The sequence below is a fragment of the Schistocerca piceifrons genome, chromosome 2 (genome assembly GCF_021461385.2).
Source record: "Schistocerca piceifrons isolate TAMUIC-IGC-003096 chromosome 2, iqSchPice1.1, whole genome shotgun sequence".
Taxonomy (NCBI): domain Eukaryota; kingdom Metazoa; phylum Arthropoda; class Insecta; order Orthoptera; family Acrididae; genus Schistocerca; species Schistocerca piceifrons.
In genome coordinates, this window is record NC_060139.1 from 446,104,287 (window position 1) to 446,123,405 (window position 19,119).

At 41.2% G+C, this 19,119-nt stretch overlaps 1 protein-coding gene and 1 non-coding gene across 3 annotated transcripts in view; both read left to right on the top strand.

The window, feature by feature from the left end:
- LOC124776750 (LIM and senescent cell antigen-like-containing domain protein 1) overlaps positions 1–19,119 on the top strand; it is a 66,021-nt gene that overhangs the window by 27,034 nt on the left and 19,868 nt on the right. For both annotated transcript variants that reach the window (XM_047251876.1, XM_047251877.1), the window contains exons 5-7: positions 10,200–10,392; positions 14,008–14,149; positions 18,961–19,077. In XM_047251876.1, coding sequence (XP_047107832.1) covers positions 10,200–10,392; positions 14,008–14,149; positions 18,961–19,077 — 452 coding nt within the window. The remainder of the gene's footprint in view (positions 1–10,199; positions 10,393–14,007; positions 14,150–18,960; positions 19,078–19,119) is intronic.
- On the top strand, positions 8,797–8,871 carry Trnai-uau. The gene has a single exon. It is a non-coding gene; the product is annotated as a tRNA-Ile (tRNA).

A 19,119-nucleotide genomic window follows, 5' to 3' on the forward strand; every position in this document is an offset into this window, starting at 1 on the left:
AAATAATATGTCACATTAATAATTATGTATGAAACAATGGAAGATCCAGGATGGAATAATGTCTCGACAACCAGAGACACTGGTCATGTGTGCGTGTGAGTTGCATTTGTGTAATATGTGTGTGTATGTTGTGTAATTCAGAACAACACCTTTGGGTTGAAAGCTTATGTGTCTCGCAGTCTTTTCGTTTTGCTTGCCTGTGACTCAACACCTCCACCATATGGCAAGTAGCAGTCTATCATGGTACATGCAAAGATCATTATTTGTTTTGTGCCATAGACTGTATATAATGTTCCTTCTAATTTGTGTTATATAAGGCAAGTCATATTACTGTGATATAGAAAACGACATACACATAAAGTACTATGTACTATAAATTGCATGTTACAAGAGAGATTTGTCTTGTGTAGTAAAGATACTGCTGATGATGGTCAAACGCCCAATACTAGTCGAAGCCCAATAAAATGAACTACAATCTAAAAGCAGCTTACATCAAATACATAATAATTAATATCACATATTTGTAATTTCTCAAGCTGCAGAACACCAAGTGTACAGGAAGTATATTATCAGTTAACTGCAGAAGCATCTGCAGAGGCCTTGCTTATAAACAGTAACAAGTTCCACATTGTGCTGAAATCAGATGTTAATAGAAAAGAAATTCTAAATTCCTATGGGGATATATATTGCAAAGGTAGATTGAGCACCGTTGGTGGAACCTTCTACCCATAAAAAATATGGTAATATCTAATGAGACTAGTATAGATTCAGAATGTGAAATAATTTGTGTTAAGACATAAAAATGGATCAGACATGGTCCCTGGATGTTTTTGTAGACTCCCTGCCTCAGGACCATGAGTGGGGGAACATTTGAGGGGAAACTTGGAGACTATTTCACATAAATTTCCCAGTTACGTTGTTGTATTAGGTGAAGACTTCAACTTATCAGCTGTAGACAGGAAGACTCAAATGGTTAAGGCCAGTAATAGGAACAGGGAATCATGTGAAATTGTTCTAAATGCCTTGTCCAGAAGCTACCTTAAGCAGCTAATTAGAAAACAGAGTTTTGTAAGATAAAATATTCGACCCTCTGGTCACCATTGGGCCTGACCTTTTCAGCTCATCATAGAGCAGGGAATCAGTGAGTGTAAGGTCATTACAGCATCAGTCAGTGCAGCTGTAAATAGAAATATAAAGAAAGGTAGGAAGATACATCTGTGTAGCAAGAGTGCCAAAAACAGATTTCAGATCACCAGAACAGTCAACAAGAAAAATTCCTCTCCAGGACCAAAAATGTTAAGTATCAAGAGCATTGTACTACATGCCTTAGGCAGCTATGTACTGAGCAAAGTTATGAGGAATGGGAAAGACCCACCATGATTCGAAGAACTTGTGAAAAGCTGCAACAAAAGCAAAGAGAGCTTAACTGCAAATTTTAACGTAGCCAAAGCTTCTCAGACAACCAAAAACTGAATTATGCCAAAATCAGTGTAAGAAGGGCTATGCATAAAGCAGTCAGTGAATTCAGAATTAAAATTTTATGTATTGATTTGGAAAAAATGCTAAGAAGTTTTGGTCCAATATTAAATCAGTAAACAAATTTAAGCCATATGTCCAGGCTCCCCGTGCGAGTCCAGGGGTTAGAATAGGCGCAAGGTTTTCGTGCCTATCTTAAGAGGTGACTAAAAGGAGTCTCTCACATTTTAGCCTTTATGTGATGGTCCTCTGTTGGGTTTGACCTCAATTTTTCCAAATTTTCCCGAAGAGCGAGACAATTGGGGGAGGGCGCCTTACATGGTGCAATGTGTCCATCATGCGCTGAGACCTCTCGCATCCTTCGTCGATGTGGATCTGCACTTTTGCTCATTCTCCAGCTGTTGGGTGAAGTCATCCTCCTGGGTTTGTTTTTCTTCATCCGCTGTGCGGTATCATTTTCTGTGCTGACGATGATATTGACTTGTTTGCTTGGTTGTATCTGATATCCAGCACAGTAGCCATCCATTGTGGTGGGGGTCACCGTGTACCCTGTTGGTTGTAGCCCCCTGACCACTCAGGGATCGCTCTGCTGATGCCTGCGCCATTAACTCCCCATGTATGCCAAGGAGTAGATGCCCGTCACCCTGGGGCGTCAGGACTCCCGGCAATGGCCATCCTGCCAGCTGGCCTATGCTGCGGCTGGTTGGCGCTCATGGGGAGGGCCGTGGTCAGAGTGGGTGGCATCAGGGCGAATGACATGCGATGAAGCATACCACGTCATCACTAGTTGGTTATCACACACCAGCAGCCTCTAAGCGTTCCAAGTCTCAGTACAATGCAAGGAAGTGTGACCCTAAATCATTCCCCTCCCCGGCTACACCATGGGAGGAATGGTATGTATGAGAGCTTATGGGGCTCCTTTGCTTCAATGAAACCTCAATTTTTTGTTGAGCATTTAGAGGACAAGTTTGGTGAGGTGGAGGGCTTGTTCAAAATGCGGTCAGGGTCAGTCTTGATAAAAACAGGATCCTCTGCCCAGTCATGGGCATTACTCGCGTGTGACACATTGGGGGATGTCTCTGTTAGCATCACGCCACATAAGAGCTTAAATAGGGTTCAGGACATTATATTCCACAGGGACCTTCTTTTGCAGTTTGACAATGAGCTGCGTGCTGACTTTGAGTGCCAAGGTGCTCATTTCGTCCAGCGCGTCCATAGGGTTTCAAGGGATAATCAGGTTGCCACTGGTGCCTTCATCTTGGCCTTCGAGGGTGACACATTGCCCGAGATGGTCAAGGTGGTGATCTACCGCTGTGATGTCAAGTCATATATCCCTTCCCCAAAGTGGTGCTTTAAGTGCTGAAAGTTCAGCCATATGTCATCACGCTGTACTTCCTGCATCACATGTCAAGATTGTGGATGTCCTTTTCATCCCCATACTCCATGTGCCCTGCCTCCCATCTGTGTCAGCTGCGGAGAGCATCATTCCCCTTGCTCGCCAGACTGCAGGATTTTACAGCAAGAAAGGAAAATCATGGAATATAAGACCCTGGACCGACAGATCTACACTGAGGCTAAGAGGAAATTTTAGCACCTCCATCTTGTGGCTATGACCTCCTCTTATGCTGTGACTACGGGAACAGTTATAGCCCCATCAGTTCCACGAATTCCAGTTGGCTCTTAGAGCCAGAAGGCTACACTTGCCCCCATGATGGCGGGGAGCACTTCTCTCCCTGTTGCTCCTGCACCACCTACCTCGGGAGCACTGCCTCCACAACCATTGGGGTCACCAGTCCCCACTTCTCAGCTGGAGAAGTGTAAGTCTTCTTCGGCTCCTCTCGCTAAGAAGGGGTCCCTTGAGTCACTCCCTTCCCAGGTTTCTGCTAGTGGGAAAGATGACACCCACCAGTGGCTGAAGAACCCATAAGTGGCTGGTTGTAGGGCTTTGCGATCATCCTCAGACCCTGAGAGTGGATCAGTGAAGCTCTCCCAGCCAGTGAAGCCCTCCCAGCCAGCGAAACCCAAGGAGCAGCGAGAGAAACCCAAAAAGAAGACACCAAAGGCCAAGGTAATTGCGGTAGCACCCACAACACCGCTACTTACAAGCTCTGTGTCTGAGGATGGGGTGGAGATTCAGGCGTCTGCTGAGGATGTAGATCTCGCCGGACCCTCAGACACAATGGATATAGACTGCTCAGGAAATAAGTAGGTGCCTCATTGAATGTTCCGTGCCTTCCCAGCCTCATGATCACATTATCCTCCAGTGGAATTGCGATGGTTTTTCCACCACCTGGATGAGCTACGGCAATTGTTAAGCTTTAAACCTACTTTCTGCATTGCCCTCCAGGAAACTTGCTTCCTGATGGTGCGGACCCCTGCCCTTCGTGGTTACAGGGGGTGTTACAAGAACCGTAGGGAATACAATAGTGTGTCAGGTGGAGTTCGCGTTTATGTCCTAAACTCAATCTGTAGTGAAACTGTGCCCCTTCAAACCCCTCTTGAAGCTGTGGCTGTCAGAGTAAGGACAACACAGGAAATAACTGTCTGCAATGTATATCTTCCTCCAGATGATGCAGTATCACTGAATGTATTAACTGCACTGATTGATCAACTCCCTAAACCTTTCCCACTTTTGGGAGATTGTAACGCCCGTAACCCCTTGTGGGATTGCACTGTGCTTACTGGTTGAGGCAGAGATGATGAAACTTTACTGTCTCAGTTCGACCTCTGCCTCTCAAATAGTGGGGTCGCTACACATTTCAGTGTGGCTCATGGTACCTTCTCAGCCATTGATTTACCAATTTGCAGCCCAGGACTTCTCCCATGTATCCACTGGAGAGCACATGACGACCTGTGTGGTAGTGACCAATTCCCCATCTTCCTGTCACTCCCCCGGCCTCATGCTCACAGACACCTACCCAGATGGGCTTTCAACAAGCAGACTGGGAAGCCTTCATCTCTGCTGTCACCATTGAATCTCCCCCACATGGTGCCATCGATGTTGTGGTTGAGCAGGTAACTACAATAATCGTTTCTGCGACAGAAAATGCAGTCCCTTGTTCCTTGGGGTGCCCCCAGCAAAAGTCTGTACCTAGGTGGTCGCCGGAAGTCGCTGAGGCAATTAAAGAGTGTCGGCGAGCTCTACAGTGACATAAGCACCACTGTTCCCTAGAGCACCTAATAGCCTTTAAACGGCTCCATGCACTCGTTCGCCAGCTTATCAGCAGGTGGGAACAGGAGTGTTGAGAGAGGTATGTCTCGACTATTGGGTGCCATACGTCACCTTCCCAAGTCTGGATGAAGATCAGTTTTTCGGTACCAGATCCCAGCAGCTGTCCCTGGTGTTACCAACTATGGTGTGTTATCTACCAACGCAAACACGATTGCTGAACACTTTGCTGAGTACTATGCTTGAGCCTCTGCTTCAGAGAATAACCCCCAGCCTTTCGCATTCTCAAATGGCGGATGGAAGGAAAAGTCCTCTCGTTCACTACATACCACAGTGAACCCTAAACGCCCCATTTACAGAATAGGAGCTTGTCAATGCCCTTGCACGTTGCCCCGACACATCTCCTGGGCCAGATTGGATCCACAGTCAGGTGCTTAAACATCTTTCGTCTGACTAAAAGCAACATCTCCTCGTCATCTTCAACTGGATCTGGTGTGATGGTGTCTTTCCATCACAGTGGTGGGAAAGCACCATCATACCAGTGCTCAAACCTGGCAAAACCTGATTAATGTGGATAGCTATCAGCCCATCAGCCTCACCAACTTTCTTTGTAACCTGCTAGAACATATAGTGTGTCAGCAGTTAGGTTGCGTCCTGGACTCACGTGACCTATTGGCTCCCATACCAGGGTGGCTTCCGCCAGGGTCGCTCTACTACTGACAATCGTGTGTCCCTCGAGTCTGCCATCCAAATGCCCTTTTCCAGACACCATCACCTTGTTGCCGTCTTTTTTGATTTACTAAACGTGTATGACACCACCTGGCGACATAATATCCTAGGACTGGTTTTCGACGCCCAATTGACTTGGCTTCCTCACCTTCGTCAGCTTAAATGGAAGTGCTGGCAGCACCTCAATTCCCTTCGCCGGCTGAGCAATACCAACTGGGGTGCAGAACGCTCTACGCTGCTGCAGCTCCACAGAGCCCTTGTTCAATCCTGCCTGTACTATGGGAGTGTGGTTTATGGTTCGGTGGAGCCCTCAGTGTTGTGTTTACTCGACACGGCACACCACTGTGACGTTGAACAAGCGACGGAGCTTTTAGGACGAGTCTGGTGTCCAGCACCCAGGTGGATGCTGGTGTCCCTCCATTGAAGATTAGGCGGCACAACTGCTCGCCAGTTATGTTGCACATGTTTGTAGTTCTCCTGCACATCCGAATTACTCCTTTTCCCACCCACGGCGGTTCATTTCCCACATCAGTGGCCCAGGTCAGGGCTTACAATTGCAGTTTGCATCCAATCCCTTCTATCTGAACTGCAGTCATTGCCTTTTCTATCTATACTTGAGGTCCATTCATGTACATCTCCATGGTGTACATCCAGGCCGCAGCTTCACCTGGACCTATCACATTGTCTTAAGGACTCAGTTAACCCCGCGGCGCTTTGCTGCCACTTCCTGTTGATTCTTGATATGTACCGAGGCCATGAAGTGGTTTATACCGATAGCTCGATGGCTGATGGTCACGTCGGCTTCACGTATGTCCATGGAGGACATATTGAACAGCATTCTTTGCCCAAGGGCTGCAGTGTTTTCACTGCAGAGCTGGTGGCTGTATCTCGTGCTCTTGAGCACATCCGTTCATGACCTGGGGAGTCGTTTCTTCTGTGTACTGATTACTGAGTATCCTACAAGCTATCAACCAGTGCTACCCTCGACATCCTTTGGTAAGGACCATCCAGGAGTCCATCAATGCCCTGGAACGGTCCAGTCATTCAGTGGTCTATGTCTGGACCCCAGGTCATGTTGGAATCCCAGGCAACAAACTTGCCGACAGGCTGGCCAAACAGGCTACGCAGAAACCGCTTATGGAGATCGGCTTCTCTAGACATGACCTGCATTCTGTCTTACGCTGCAGAGTTTTTAGGATTTGGGAGGCGGAATGGCATAACAGTACGCACAACAAACTGCGTGTCATTAAGCAGACTACAAATGTCTGGAAGTCTCCCATGCGGGCCTCTCGCAGAGAATCAGTTGTTCTCTGCCGGCTCAGCATTCGGCATCTGTGGCTAACGCATGGTTACTTCCTCTGTCACAAGGACCCACCTCAGTGTCACTGTGGCTCACAAATGATGGTCGTCCATCTCTTGCTGGACTGCCCACTTTTAGCCCCTCTGTGGCGGACTTTTACATTTTCCAGCACCCCACCTTTGGTATTGGGCGACAATGCCTCAACAGCAGCTTTAGTTTTACGTTCTATTCGTGAGGGTGGGTTTTATCATTTGACCTAAGTTTTCACACATGTCCTTTGTCCCTCTATTTCCTCCACCCTAATACTTTTAGGGTGGAGGGGGGGGGGGGGGGGGTGATTTGGGGAGGAGACCAAACTGTGAGGTCATCGGTCTCAACGGATTAGGGAAGGATGGGGACGGAAGTCGGCCGCGCCTTTTCAAAGGAACCATCCTGGCATTGTCCGAAACAATTTAGGAAAATCACGAAAACCTAAATCAGGGTGGCCGGACGCAGGATTGAACCACCATCCTCCCGAATGCGAGTCCAGTGTGCTAACCACTGCTCCTCCTCGCTTGGTTTAAGGTGGAGGTTTTAATGTGTTGCAGAGTGCCTGGCTTCTCCTTTTTATACCCGTAGTCGGCCAACCACTGTAATCTGCATTCCTGTTTTACTCTTGCATCTCTTTGTTGTTTTGTTGTCCTCTTTTGTTCCTTTTAGTGTTTGTTACCGTTCCTTCATTCTTGTGGTTTTACCTTTCTTTCCCTTTTGTGTTGTACGTCTCATTTGTTTTATTCTCCCCCTTATGGCATTGTTTTATTCGGAACAAGGGACCGATGACCAAGCAGTTTGGTCCCTTTCCCCCTCTTTTAAACCAACCAATCTGTCCAGGCACTCTGTGATCGTAATGATGTCAAAACGGAGGATGACAGAGAGAAGGTGGAAATAAATTTTTTACCGTAGAAGATTGCATTCTGGTGCCTCATTTAAACAGTCACTTGAAAGTCAGAATGACCGATAGTGAAAACAGAGGAAAGGCCATTGAACCTGACAGGATGCTAGTATGATTCTACATAGAATATATGAAAGCACTGTATAGTTGGTAGCTGGAGAAGCACATTTCTAGTGATTGAAAAAAAGTGCTGGTCATTCCCATTTTCAAGAAGGGTTGTCAAACTGGTGCATATATTTATGGGCCTATATCATTGATGTTGGGTTGCTGTAAAATTTTAGAACATGTTTAATGCTCACATGTTATGACATTTCTAGAGACTGAAAATCTCCACTGTTGGAATCAACATGGATTCTGAAAACAGCAATTGTGTAAATCACTTTGAGACCCAGAAAGCAGTAGGCACTGTCATGCAGATTGATGACGTGTTTCTTGACTTCCAGAAGGCATTCAATACAGTTCCACACTGCCAACTAATGAAAGAAATATGTGGACTGTCTGACCAGCTGTGTGATTGGATTGAAAAATTTCTTGGAAACAGAACACAGCATGTTGTTCTCAATAGAGAGGAATCTTCAGATGTAAATGTAAATTTGAATATACCATGAGGGAATGTTATAGGGCCATTACTTAGTAACAAAGTGAGCAAGAGAATCCAAAGAAGAGCAACACATTTCAAATTATTTAGTGCCAGTCTGTCACAAAGATGCTTAGGAACTCAATTGGCAGGCTCTGCAAGAGAGGTGTTCAGCATCACATTGTGGTTTACTGTTAAAGTTTCAAGAGCATATGCTCCCAGAAGAGTCAACAAATATATTGCTTCTTTCCGTAATGTCTTGCCAAAGGACCATATAGGTAAAATTAGAGACATATGATGGTAGTATCTGTTCCCGAAAGAACAGTTACCGTGGATGACCATGCAGCTTTCCACGGAACTGTTCTTTCGGGAACAGATACTACCGTCATATATAGTTAAAATATGGTTTCCCGGCCATTTACCTTCTTGTGCGAACGCACACGCTATGCCCGAACTCGTACGGGACTTGGTAGATTAATCTGCCACGAGTAATGAGTATGATGGGCAAACATCTATTAGGCGCACTACGAATGTAGTGGTGTGGACATGTTGGGAATGTGGATCTCACGGGGAGCGTGCAAGGTATAAGTCCCTGCAGACGCACTATCCTCTGTGCCCGCGGTGGCTCAGATGGATAGAGCGTCTGCCATATAAGCAGGAGATCCTGGGTTCGAGTCCCAGTCGGGGCACACATTTTCAACATGTCCCCAATGAAGTACATCAACGCCTGTTTGCAGCTAGGGTGTCCATTTAATTATCATTTCATAAAATGAGAGATCCAAGCTCACACAGAGACTTACCAGTAATCATTCTTCCTGAGAACTTAGTCAGAACAGAAAAGGGGGAAGTAACAGATATGCACAAAGTACCCTCCTCAACACATCATATGTGGCTTGTATAGTGTAGATGTAGACTCAAGTGGTTGCTGTTAACACAGAATATCTGTTTGTGCAATATTGGGTTCCATTATTCTGAAGTTATGAAGTGCCATCAGCTACCCAACTCTCGTGGTTTCCATTTCACGGCTAGGAAGAGTAATCCTGAGGCTCTGTGCATTGAAGATGAATCAAAAAAGTAACATTTTGGTATAAATTCTAGAATAAAGTACCGATAAATGAACATTTTGCCTTCAGTCTATCTGTGTTTGCAGTAAAAATTAAATTTTTCGGTGTTGTGTAGGGTGAAGTCTTCACTTGCATTCCTATAATTATTCTACAATACCTACAGAAAGCATATAAACCACATGTTTCTTATATTATTTATATTTTATGCTTGTGAACCATTTCTCTGCAAGATGGGATGTGGATCCCAATCTACAAAATAAAGATTATATGTTGTTATATTGGCAATGTCATGCTACAATTTCATACTAAATGACAAAGATTTGATCTGACATACACAAGATAAGAAATCTCACATTCCCGTACCCCTATCTATCTCTCTATCTATCTCTTTATCTCTACTCTGTGTCCATCTATCTTTCTTTCTCCTTTCACAGGATATGTACATGGCTGTTGTACACGATCAGTTCTGTGCTAAGTCACAGTGTTAGGTAGTTTGGAAAAAAAAGACAAGTTTGAGGCACCATATGAACAGCTGCCAGTCAGACCCAAGCAGTTTGAGTATGAGGAACCACTGCTCAGGTGGTGCCTTCACTCTGTACATACATGATTGTGGAAATGCTGCTTTAACAAAGCTAATGTAAATATCACATTTTTTGTTGCTGTACTGGCCTCGTAGTAACTTAGTAATTGGAGAAGGGCGGAGAACATTAGTGAACTCACTGAAAGACTTTTATTGTCATTTCATTTAAATTAATGAATATAATATTCATATAAGACAAAACTGCATAATGAAAGTTACTGTTTTTTGTCCTTTGTAGGTTTTTAAATAGTAAATTTGCTTTTTCCTAAAATATTTGCTCCTCTTTTATTGTGATGTAACTTACTTCAAATTATTGTTATAGAATAGTAAATAATGTGTAATCCTGTCATTGTTTTACCTGAATGTTCTCCAGGTGAATTCGTCATTGGACGTGTAATTAAAGCAATGAATGCTAACTGGCATCCTCGATGTTTTCGTTGTGAGATGTGTGACAAAGAATTGGCAGACTTAGGCTTTATACGCAATCAGGGACGTGCTCTCTGCCACGAATGTAATGCTAAAGCCAAAGCAGTTGGATTGGGAAAATATGTATGCCACAAATGCCAGTAAGTTTCTTAATCATGTTGTTTTTATTAGAAAACAGTGTGTGGTTCATGATGGCTGCCTGGAAAGTATCCTCCATTGAGGTAAAAATAAAATTCCACAATAATTAACGCATTAATGCAAATGTTCCTCTTAAAACTACACATTATTATTATTTCTCTACATGATCATCATTCAGATTTAATCATGTGTGATATTTCTTAGTGCATTTACAAATTTCCTCTGCATAAATTTCCGTCACCTGAGATTGTAATCACTCCATGACATTATCTGGAAGTTCCTTGTTGGAGTCAGAGCTTTGAGAACCAAGTCTCTTCCTTACGTGTGCATGAAGAGGTGGAAATCACTGGGAGACAGGTATATGCTGTAGAGTGACAATAGATGAACTTACAGCTGGCAGTGCTGTTTTCAGCTTTCAACTGCCGAGCGTAAACAGCTTCAGGTGAAAAAAGTAGTTGTCTATAAAGCTGCAATAACGCTGAGACATTACCAAGGAGATGTATATAAAATTGTGTTCTGTGGTTGGTTGAGGTACGTGTGCAGTGAAGTTGCACCAATTGTAGGGTCCCTTTCACCAACTCTACCATAGGATTATTGTGGAAAGCACAACACTAATATTCAAGAGGCAGTGTCACTTGTTTTGAATGACACTGTTGATCCATTGTGGACGTGAAAAATTTAACAAAGAAATTCATCAAACAGCCGTGCAAATTGAAAAGTTATTTCATTTTATTTTTGCTACCAGTTTCAGCAAAAATATGCTGAAATTGGTAGCAAAATTAAAATAAAATAACTTTTCAATTTGCATGGCTGTTTGATGAATTCCTTTGTTCTTTTTTGCTACCAATTTCAGCCCTACCCCCATGAACCATGGACCTTGCCGTTGGTGGGGAGGCTTGCGTGCCTCAGCGATACAGATAGCCGTACCATAGGTGCAACCACAACGGAGGGGTATCTGTTGAGAGGCCAGACAAACGTGTGGTTCCTGAAGAGGGGCAGCAGCCTTTTCAGTAGTTGCATGGGAAACATTCTGGATGATTGACTGATCTGGCCTTGTAACACTAACCAAAACTGCCTTGCTGTGCTGGTACTGCGAATGGCTGAAAGCAAGTGGAAACTATGGCCGTAATTTTTCCCGAGGGCATGCAGCTTTACTGTATGGTTAAATGATGATGGCGTCCTCTTGGGTAAAACATTCCGGAGGTAAAATAGTCCCCCATTCGGATCTCCGGGCGGGGACTACTCGAGAGGATGTCGTTATCAGGAGAAAGAAAACTGGAATTCTACGGATCGGAGCATGGAATGTCAGATCCCTTAATCGGGCAGGTAGGTTAGAAAATTTAAAAAGGGAAATGGATAGGTTAAAGTTAGATATAGTGGGAATTACTGAAGTTCGGTGGCAGGAGGAACAAGACTTTTGGTCAGGTGACTACAGGGTTATAAACACAAAATCAAATAGGGGTAATGGAGGAGTAGGTTTAATAATGAATAGGAAAATAGGAATGTGAGTAAGCTACTACAAACAGCATAGTTAACGCATTATTGTGGTCAAGATAGATACGAAGCCCACGCCTACCACAGTAGTACAAGTTTATATGCCAACTACCTCTGAAGATGACGAAGAAATTGAAGAAATGTATGATGAAATAAAAGTAATTATTCAGATAGTGAAGGGAGATGAAAATTTAATAGTCATGGGTGACTCGAATTTGTCAGTAGGAAAATGGAGAGAAGGAAATGTAGTAGGTGAACATGGATTGGGGGTAAGAAACGAAAGAGGAAGCCGCCTGGTAGAATTTTGCACAGAGCACAACCTAATCGTAGCTAACACTTGGTTCAAGAATCATAAAAGAAGATTGTATACATGGAAGAAGCCTGGAGATACTGACAGGTTTCAGATAGATTATATAATGGTAAGACAGAGATTTAGGAGCCAGGTTTTAAATTGTAAGACATTTCCAGGTGCAGATGTGGACTCTGACCACAATCTATTGATTATGAACTGTAGATTAAAACTGAAGAAACTGGAAAAAGCTGGGAATTTAAGGAGATGGGACCTGGATAAACAGACTAAACCAGAGGTTGTACAGAGTTTCAGAGAGAGCATAAGGGAACAATTGACAAGAATGGGGGAAAGAAATACAGTAGTAGAAGAATGGATAGCTTTGAGGGATGAAGTGGTGAAGGCAGCAAAGGATCAAGTAGGTAATAAGACGAGGGCTAGTAGAAATCCTTGGGTAAAAGAAGAAATATTGAAGGTTTATAATTTATATAAAAAACAGCTACCAGCCACATGTATGGTTTAAAAAGGTTTATTATCTTCAGACCATGACCGGTTTCGGATTTTTCTTTACAAATCCATCTTCAGATGGCAGATTACAAGCATTCTTAGTTGGACCTAGTTTTGTTTGTGTTATTCGTTTGCTGCAGAGCTGTGTAGTTCTGCCTGACAAAATATTCATGCGTTTATGTTTTCGAACGCACTGACTTTAAAGAGTGTAAAAATCTTACGCTTTAAAGTCAGTGCAATCAAAAGATGTGGCCATGTGTGTCACATATTTTGATACTTGCAAACCCACTCATCAGGACTTGTGGGGTACTTCTCATTGACCTAGAATCATGAAATTCTATCATTGACCTAGTATCATGGAATTTGCAAGAAGTTAAGTGTTACAGAAAAAATAAAGAAAACAATGAAAAATCATTAATTTGTAATTATGTCATTAAAAAAATATTTATTTTGTAATTTGTTCTCTGTGTGTCTTATCTGTCTGTTAAGATCTCTTTTTCTCAGGAATTATTATAACAGCTGCACAATTACACAAAAAATTTAAATGTAAAGCTAAAGCATTCTTGAAAGTCTTAGAATTCCTGGGACCAATATTTTGCCAGTATTGATATGAATTAACAGGCAAAAATCATCAAGATTCTTGATTCCTGCAATGAGTGAATTATCTATGTATATAATTAAATTTGCACGGAAACCTCAGAGAGAGAGAGAGAGAGAGAGAGAGAGAGAGAGAGAGAGAGAGAGAGAGTCCTACTAGCTTGTGCCCCCCCCCCCCCCCACTCTCTCTGTGCGTGCGTGCGTGTGTGTGTGTGTGTGTGTGTGTGTGTGTGTGAGAGAGAGAGAGAGAGAGAGAGAGAGAGAGAGAGAGAGAGAGAGTCCTACTAGCTTGTGCCCCCCCCCCCTCTCTCTCTCTCTCTCTCTCTCTCTCTCTCTCTCTCTCTCACACACACACACACACACACACACACACACGCACATTTTTTTATACCTGCACAAATGAGAGAGAGAGACTTTGTCTGAAAGCTAGTGTTTTCCCACAGTCTGCTTTTAAATGAGCATCTCTGCCAATCATTGCTACTTATATGTGCTCAGTAGCAATCCACAGTAGTGTGCCCAGCACAATATATTCTTATGAGGCACTAACATTGTATTTTTCGCATATTGAAATTTACAGCAAAACTGCTTGTTTGACTGCTTAAAAATTAAAACTAATAACTGCAATCATATTATGGCCATCCATGTGGTGGATTAATGCCTCTTTACAAATTAACTGAAATTTATTTCAGTATTTCTTACTTACTGTTTCTTTTCCTCCCTTGTATCATAGTGGTTTGATTGATGATAAACCTCTTCGTTTCCGTGGGGAAGTCTATCATCCATACCATTTCAACTGTGCCGCTTGTGGCACGGAACTTAATTCTGATGCACGGGAAGTGAGAAGTCGACCAGGATTTACTGCAAACGAAATGGTAAGTTCATAACAGCTTGGAAACAGAGCATAAATTGGGCAGGACTGTGCAACGATGCACTACATTTGTAAATGTGGTTTTTTTTTGTGAACTGTATTATGTTTACAAATAAGATTTTATACATGCCTGCAAAATAAGTGTAATTCATTTTTCATTTCAAAATGGCTAGTATAGATAATTTACATCTTACTTCTGCAGACGTAATGTCTTGAGTAGATTAATTAAAAATGGGAGAGGATGCTATGGTATCTCTTATCTTTGTTACACATAAGTGACTATGAAAGCAAAGTTTAAATACTATGGTAGAGTAATCAAAAGTGCAAAAAAGAGTAAAATCCATAGCCATGTGGAAGATGAAGAATGCATAATCTTAAGAGACCATCAAGAACTTGAATTTAGATGAGTATATAAATGACTATTACATGAACACACCAACAAACCTAATCAAACAAAAACTCAGCAAATGAACTGTAGGGAAGATCAGTGTTGCTGATTTTGAATCTCAGAGACTTTCTGAGAGCAGTAAAATCACTGATAAGTAAAATGTTATCTGGCTTATATGTGTTATCATTTTCTATCCTAACTGAATGTACTAGTACAATTTCTAAACCTCTATCACATTTTATAAATATGTTTTCATAGAAGGTGTGTTAAAAATACTGCTCTGAAAATGAGTAGCTAGAGACTCATATTATAACTGCCAGCCTTCTCATACGATAGAAACTGTCATGAAAAACATAGTATCAATTTTTTTGGAAAGTCTGAACCTTCTCCACTCATCGATACTGTAGTCATAGAATTTTGAAATGGCTTCTGTAAAGGTAGGAAAGCAGACAGAGCTATGATCCTGCTCATAGAAGAAATTTGTGAGTGGACTGGACCAGAGAAAAGCAGTATTGGAATAAATTTTAACTTACCAAAAGCATATTATCCAATGCAGTGCAATATCATATTGGGTAAATTAGACAAAATTAGTGTATTTTTCTTCCTCTACACTCTGCAAACCACTGTGAAATGCATATTGGAGGGAGCTCCCACTATACCACATATTATTATGGCTGTTCCCCATTCCTTTCATGTATGGAGATTGGGGAGAGCGATTCCAGACTACGGGAGCAGAGCATTCCGATTTCTAACTTCGAAAGTTACTTACTGAAGTTTTGCAAGTAGGCTTTCCTGAAATAGTTAACATCTGTCTCCAAATCATCTCTCAGTTAAGATTCGCAGCATCTTTGTGACACTCTCCCATGGGACAAATAAATCTGTGACTGTTCTTCTTGCTCTTTTTGTACACAGTCAAAATTTCACATTAACCCTGTATGTTATGGATTGCATGCATCACAATATCTTAGGATGGGTTTCACAAGTGTTTTGTAAGCAACCTCCTTTGTACACTGAATGTGTTTTTTAGTATTCAACCAGTGCACTGAAGTCTGCAACCTGCTTCAGCTATGACTGAGCCTACAAAAATTATTACACCTAGGCATTGGTCTGAGTTATCTGATCGTAATTGTAATTCATTGATATTGCAGTCATAGAATACTATTTTTTCGAACATTTAAAGCAAGTTGCTAAGATATGATTGAATATTTGTGCAGATGCTTTTCAGGGGTTACTTCATTATGGGTAACTGCATCATCTGCTGAAAAATGTGAGGTTATTATTAAGATTGTCTGCCAGATCATTAATATACAGTGTGAACAGCAAGCGTCTCAAGACACTTTCCTGAATGATGTCTGAAGTTAATTCCACATCTCTCGTTTATTCTCCATCTAAAATATATGCTACTTCCTCCATGCCAAAAAATTCTCATTTCGGTTGCAAATTTTGTTTAATTTCCCATATGATTATTCTCTCATTAAGAATTGTTCATGGTATTGAGTTAAATGCTTTTCAGAAGTCACAAATACTGCATCTCTCTGACCACCTTAGTTAATGACTTTCAGAACATTGTGTGAGAAAAGCACGAATTGTGTTCCAGAAGATCAATATCTACAGAATCCATGCTGATGGGCATGAAGGAGGTCATTCTGTTCAAGGTAGCACATTACGTTTGGTCTCCAGATATGTTCTAAGATTTGAAAACAAACTTATCACAACTGTTACTCTTTTTACACATGTATGTGATTTGCACTTTCTTCCAACAACTAGGCACAGAATCAGATAGTTATCCTATTGGGCCCTAGTGTATTCTTCAGATTTATGGATTTCAACCGTTGCTTTAGAAGGTGGGAGTGGAGAGGAGGAGAGGGGAGGTAGTAAATATAAGAATCACAGAATTAAATTCACTTCAAACAGCCAACCTCTTAATGGACATCCAATGAGACTGTGTTTGAGGACTGTTCATATTTCATATTTATGTTAATGACATTAGGGTCCTTGGTAATAGTGCACAAATCACATTTTTTGCTTTAATACACAAATAAAAATTTTTCCTGTAGTTCACAAATTACATTTTTTGTTGGAAGTCAGCATTTGCCAGACATTGCAGGCAGAGTTTTGAAGTTTGACTTAAATTTGCTGGCTGCAAATCTTTCAAAAAGCAGTTTCATTTGGTTCTGAAAAAAATTGTTATTAAAAACTTGTAAGTATTAATAATCACAAAACAGAGAGCTACCACTGCATTCTTGGGTTTGCATCTGGATATTGGAAGATCCATGTTCTATATCTCTCAAGTAAATTGAACTCATTTTGTTTTGCTTTACATTTAATCACAAACATAAGCCACGTTGAATGAGCCAGAGATGCTCATTTTTCATATTTCCACTCTATAATTATGTGTAATCCAATTGTGAGAGCAGGGTGAAACAAATCTCAAAACAGTTTTCGTTGTACAAAAACAGTCTGTAGGAATAATAACAAAAAGGTCCTCCACTCAAATATTTGTTCTGATAAATATATTTCTCTTGCCTTGTACCCTTGTTTCAGGACAATGTATAAGCTGTTGCAGTGTACATGTTTTTATTATCAATACAACATATAAGTATCCAAATATTCTTGTGTAATGCAGGAGTAAATGACATGGTGCTGATGTAAATATTAATGTGATAGGAAGTGTTAGCCGTCTGAAGAAGGGCATGATAGCCTGAAATTAGTTTAGCATTGATATAAAGCATTTTTTTAAAAAATTGTGTTATTCACCAACATTTAAGAACAATTATCTGGTTTGCAAATATGTCATGCTAAAATACTTGAGTGATGTGAACGATTACTCAAGTAAAATTCCATAAAGAGTTGTTGAAAAAAATAAAAATAAAAAAGGGAAGGCTGTAATGTTATGTCTTAAAACATTAATGTTTTGTAATCCTCCAATAATTCTTTCTTCTGTTCTCTCTCTCATATGTTACGCAAAAACCAAAGAATGGAAACTCCAGGAAGGATAGTCTCATATGTTTTGTTTTCTTTTGGTTTTCTGGTATTGTTACTAAAGCAAAGTGTGTAATTTCCACAAAGAATTTTCACTCTACAGCAGTGTGTAACTGCTTGATAGGTTCCCAGGAATTACACCAGATAATATTGTGCGGTTTTTACAATATTATCCGGCATAATTCCCGGGAACCTATCAAGCAGATGCAGCACCGGGAAAACCCTCAACCAGCACAGTGTGTAACTGATATGAAATTATTTAGCAAATAAAATGCCAGACCAGGACTGAAATATGGAACCTTTGCTTTCTCTGGGCAAGTGCTCTACCAGCTGTGCTATCCAAGTAAGACTCACGGCCCACTCTCACAGCTTAACTTCCACCAGCACTTGCCTGCGAAAGGCAAAGGTCTCAGGTTTGAGTCCCAGTTCGGCACACAGTTTTAATCTACCGGGAAGTTTCTAATTGTATGCCTGTTCTGCATTGTGCCTTACACTGTTTAATATTAACTTTAAACATTGTAAGGTCCTGGTTAGAATATTAACAATCTTATTAACGGGATAGATTGCTACTCGCAGTAAAGACGACACATTTGAGTTGCAGACAGGCACAGCAAAAGACTGTTACACAATGACTTTTGTCCAGTGATGTCTTCAAAAATGAAAACACCCACACATTCACGCCTGCAAGCATGCCTCACGCACACACCAGCTGTTTCCGGTTCCTCCATTTCATAACATTGTTAATGCTCCCTTTATGTATTGAAATAGGTCTCAATCCTTTAAATTGTATTGAGTAGTCTTTATGGTATCAAATTATGTATTTATTTGACATATGATACTGTATTATATTTTGATGAATAAACAAAATGAAATCCTTGTTTTGTTTCTAGCATGCAGTGTTTGCCCCAAAAATATCCACAGTGACATATTAGCATAAAAAATCAATTGGAATCTTTTTAAAATGATCCCAAAATTACATTTGCTTTTGGTCAGTATTCAATAAAAGTGGCACCTATTTTACATAAAACTTTTTCAAAGTTAATCACTCATGCAGAATGTACTATACTCTTTTTTTCCACTTATGGTAAATTTGCATTCAGATGCCCATTTCTTAACTGCTGAAAATGAAGGAAAAGACTCTTTTATAAAACTTTCCTAACTTTGGGTGAATTTCTGTTGAGTCCAGCAGTCTAAAGCAAAGAATTTTGTGGCTCTTTGGTATTGGATCTAATCTGTTTTAATGAGACACATGCTCCTCCGCTCCTTTAGAAATTGTATAACTTAAAATGTGTGGCAGATCTTGACTTACATTATAACACAATAACCAATATAACAAAAACAAAATTTCATTTACATTAATTCTATCTCTCTGGCAGGCCAAGGTTTTTAAAATTTTACAATTTAAGATGCATTTCATTATATTTGAAACTTTTTTTTGCCTTCAGAATGAACTGTATTGCCTGCGATGCCATGATAAAATGGGTATTCCTATATGTGGAGCATGTCGTCGTCCAATAGAGGAACGTGTTGTCACTGCTTTGGGAAAGCATTGGCATGTTGAGGTGAGAGGCAAAACAGTATCATATTGTTAGTTTGTACAAGCT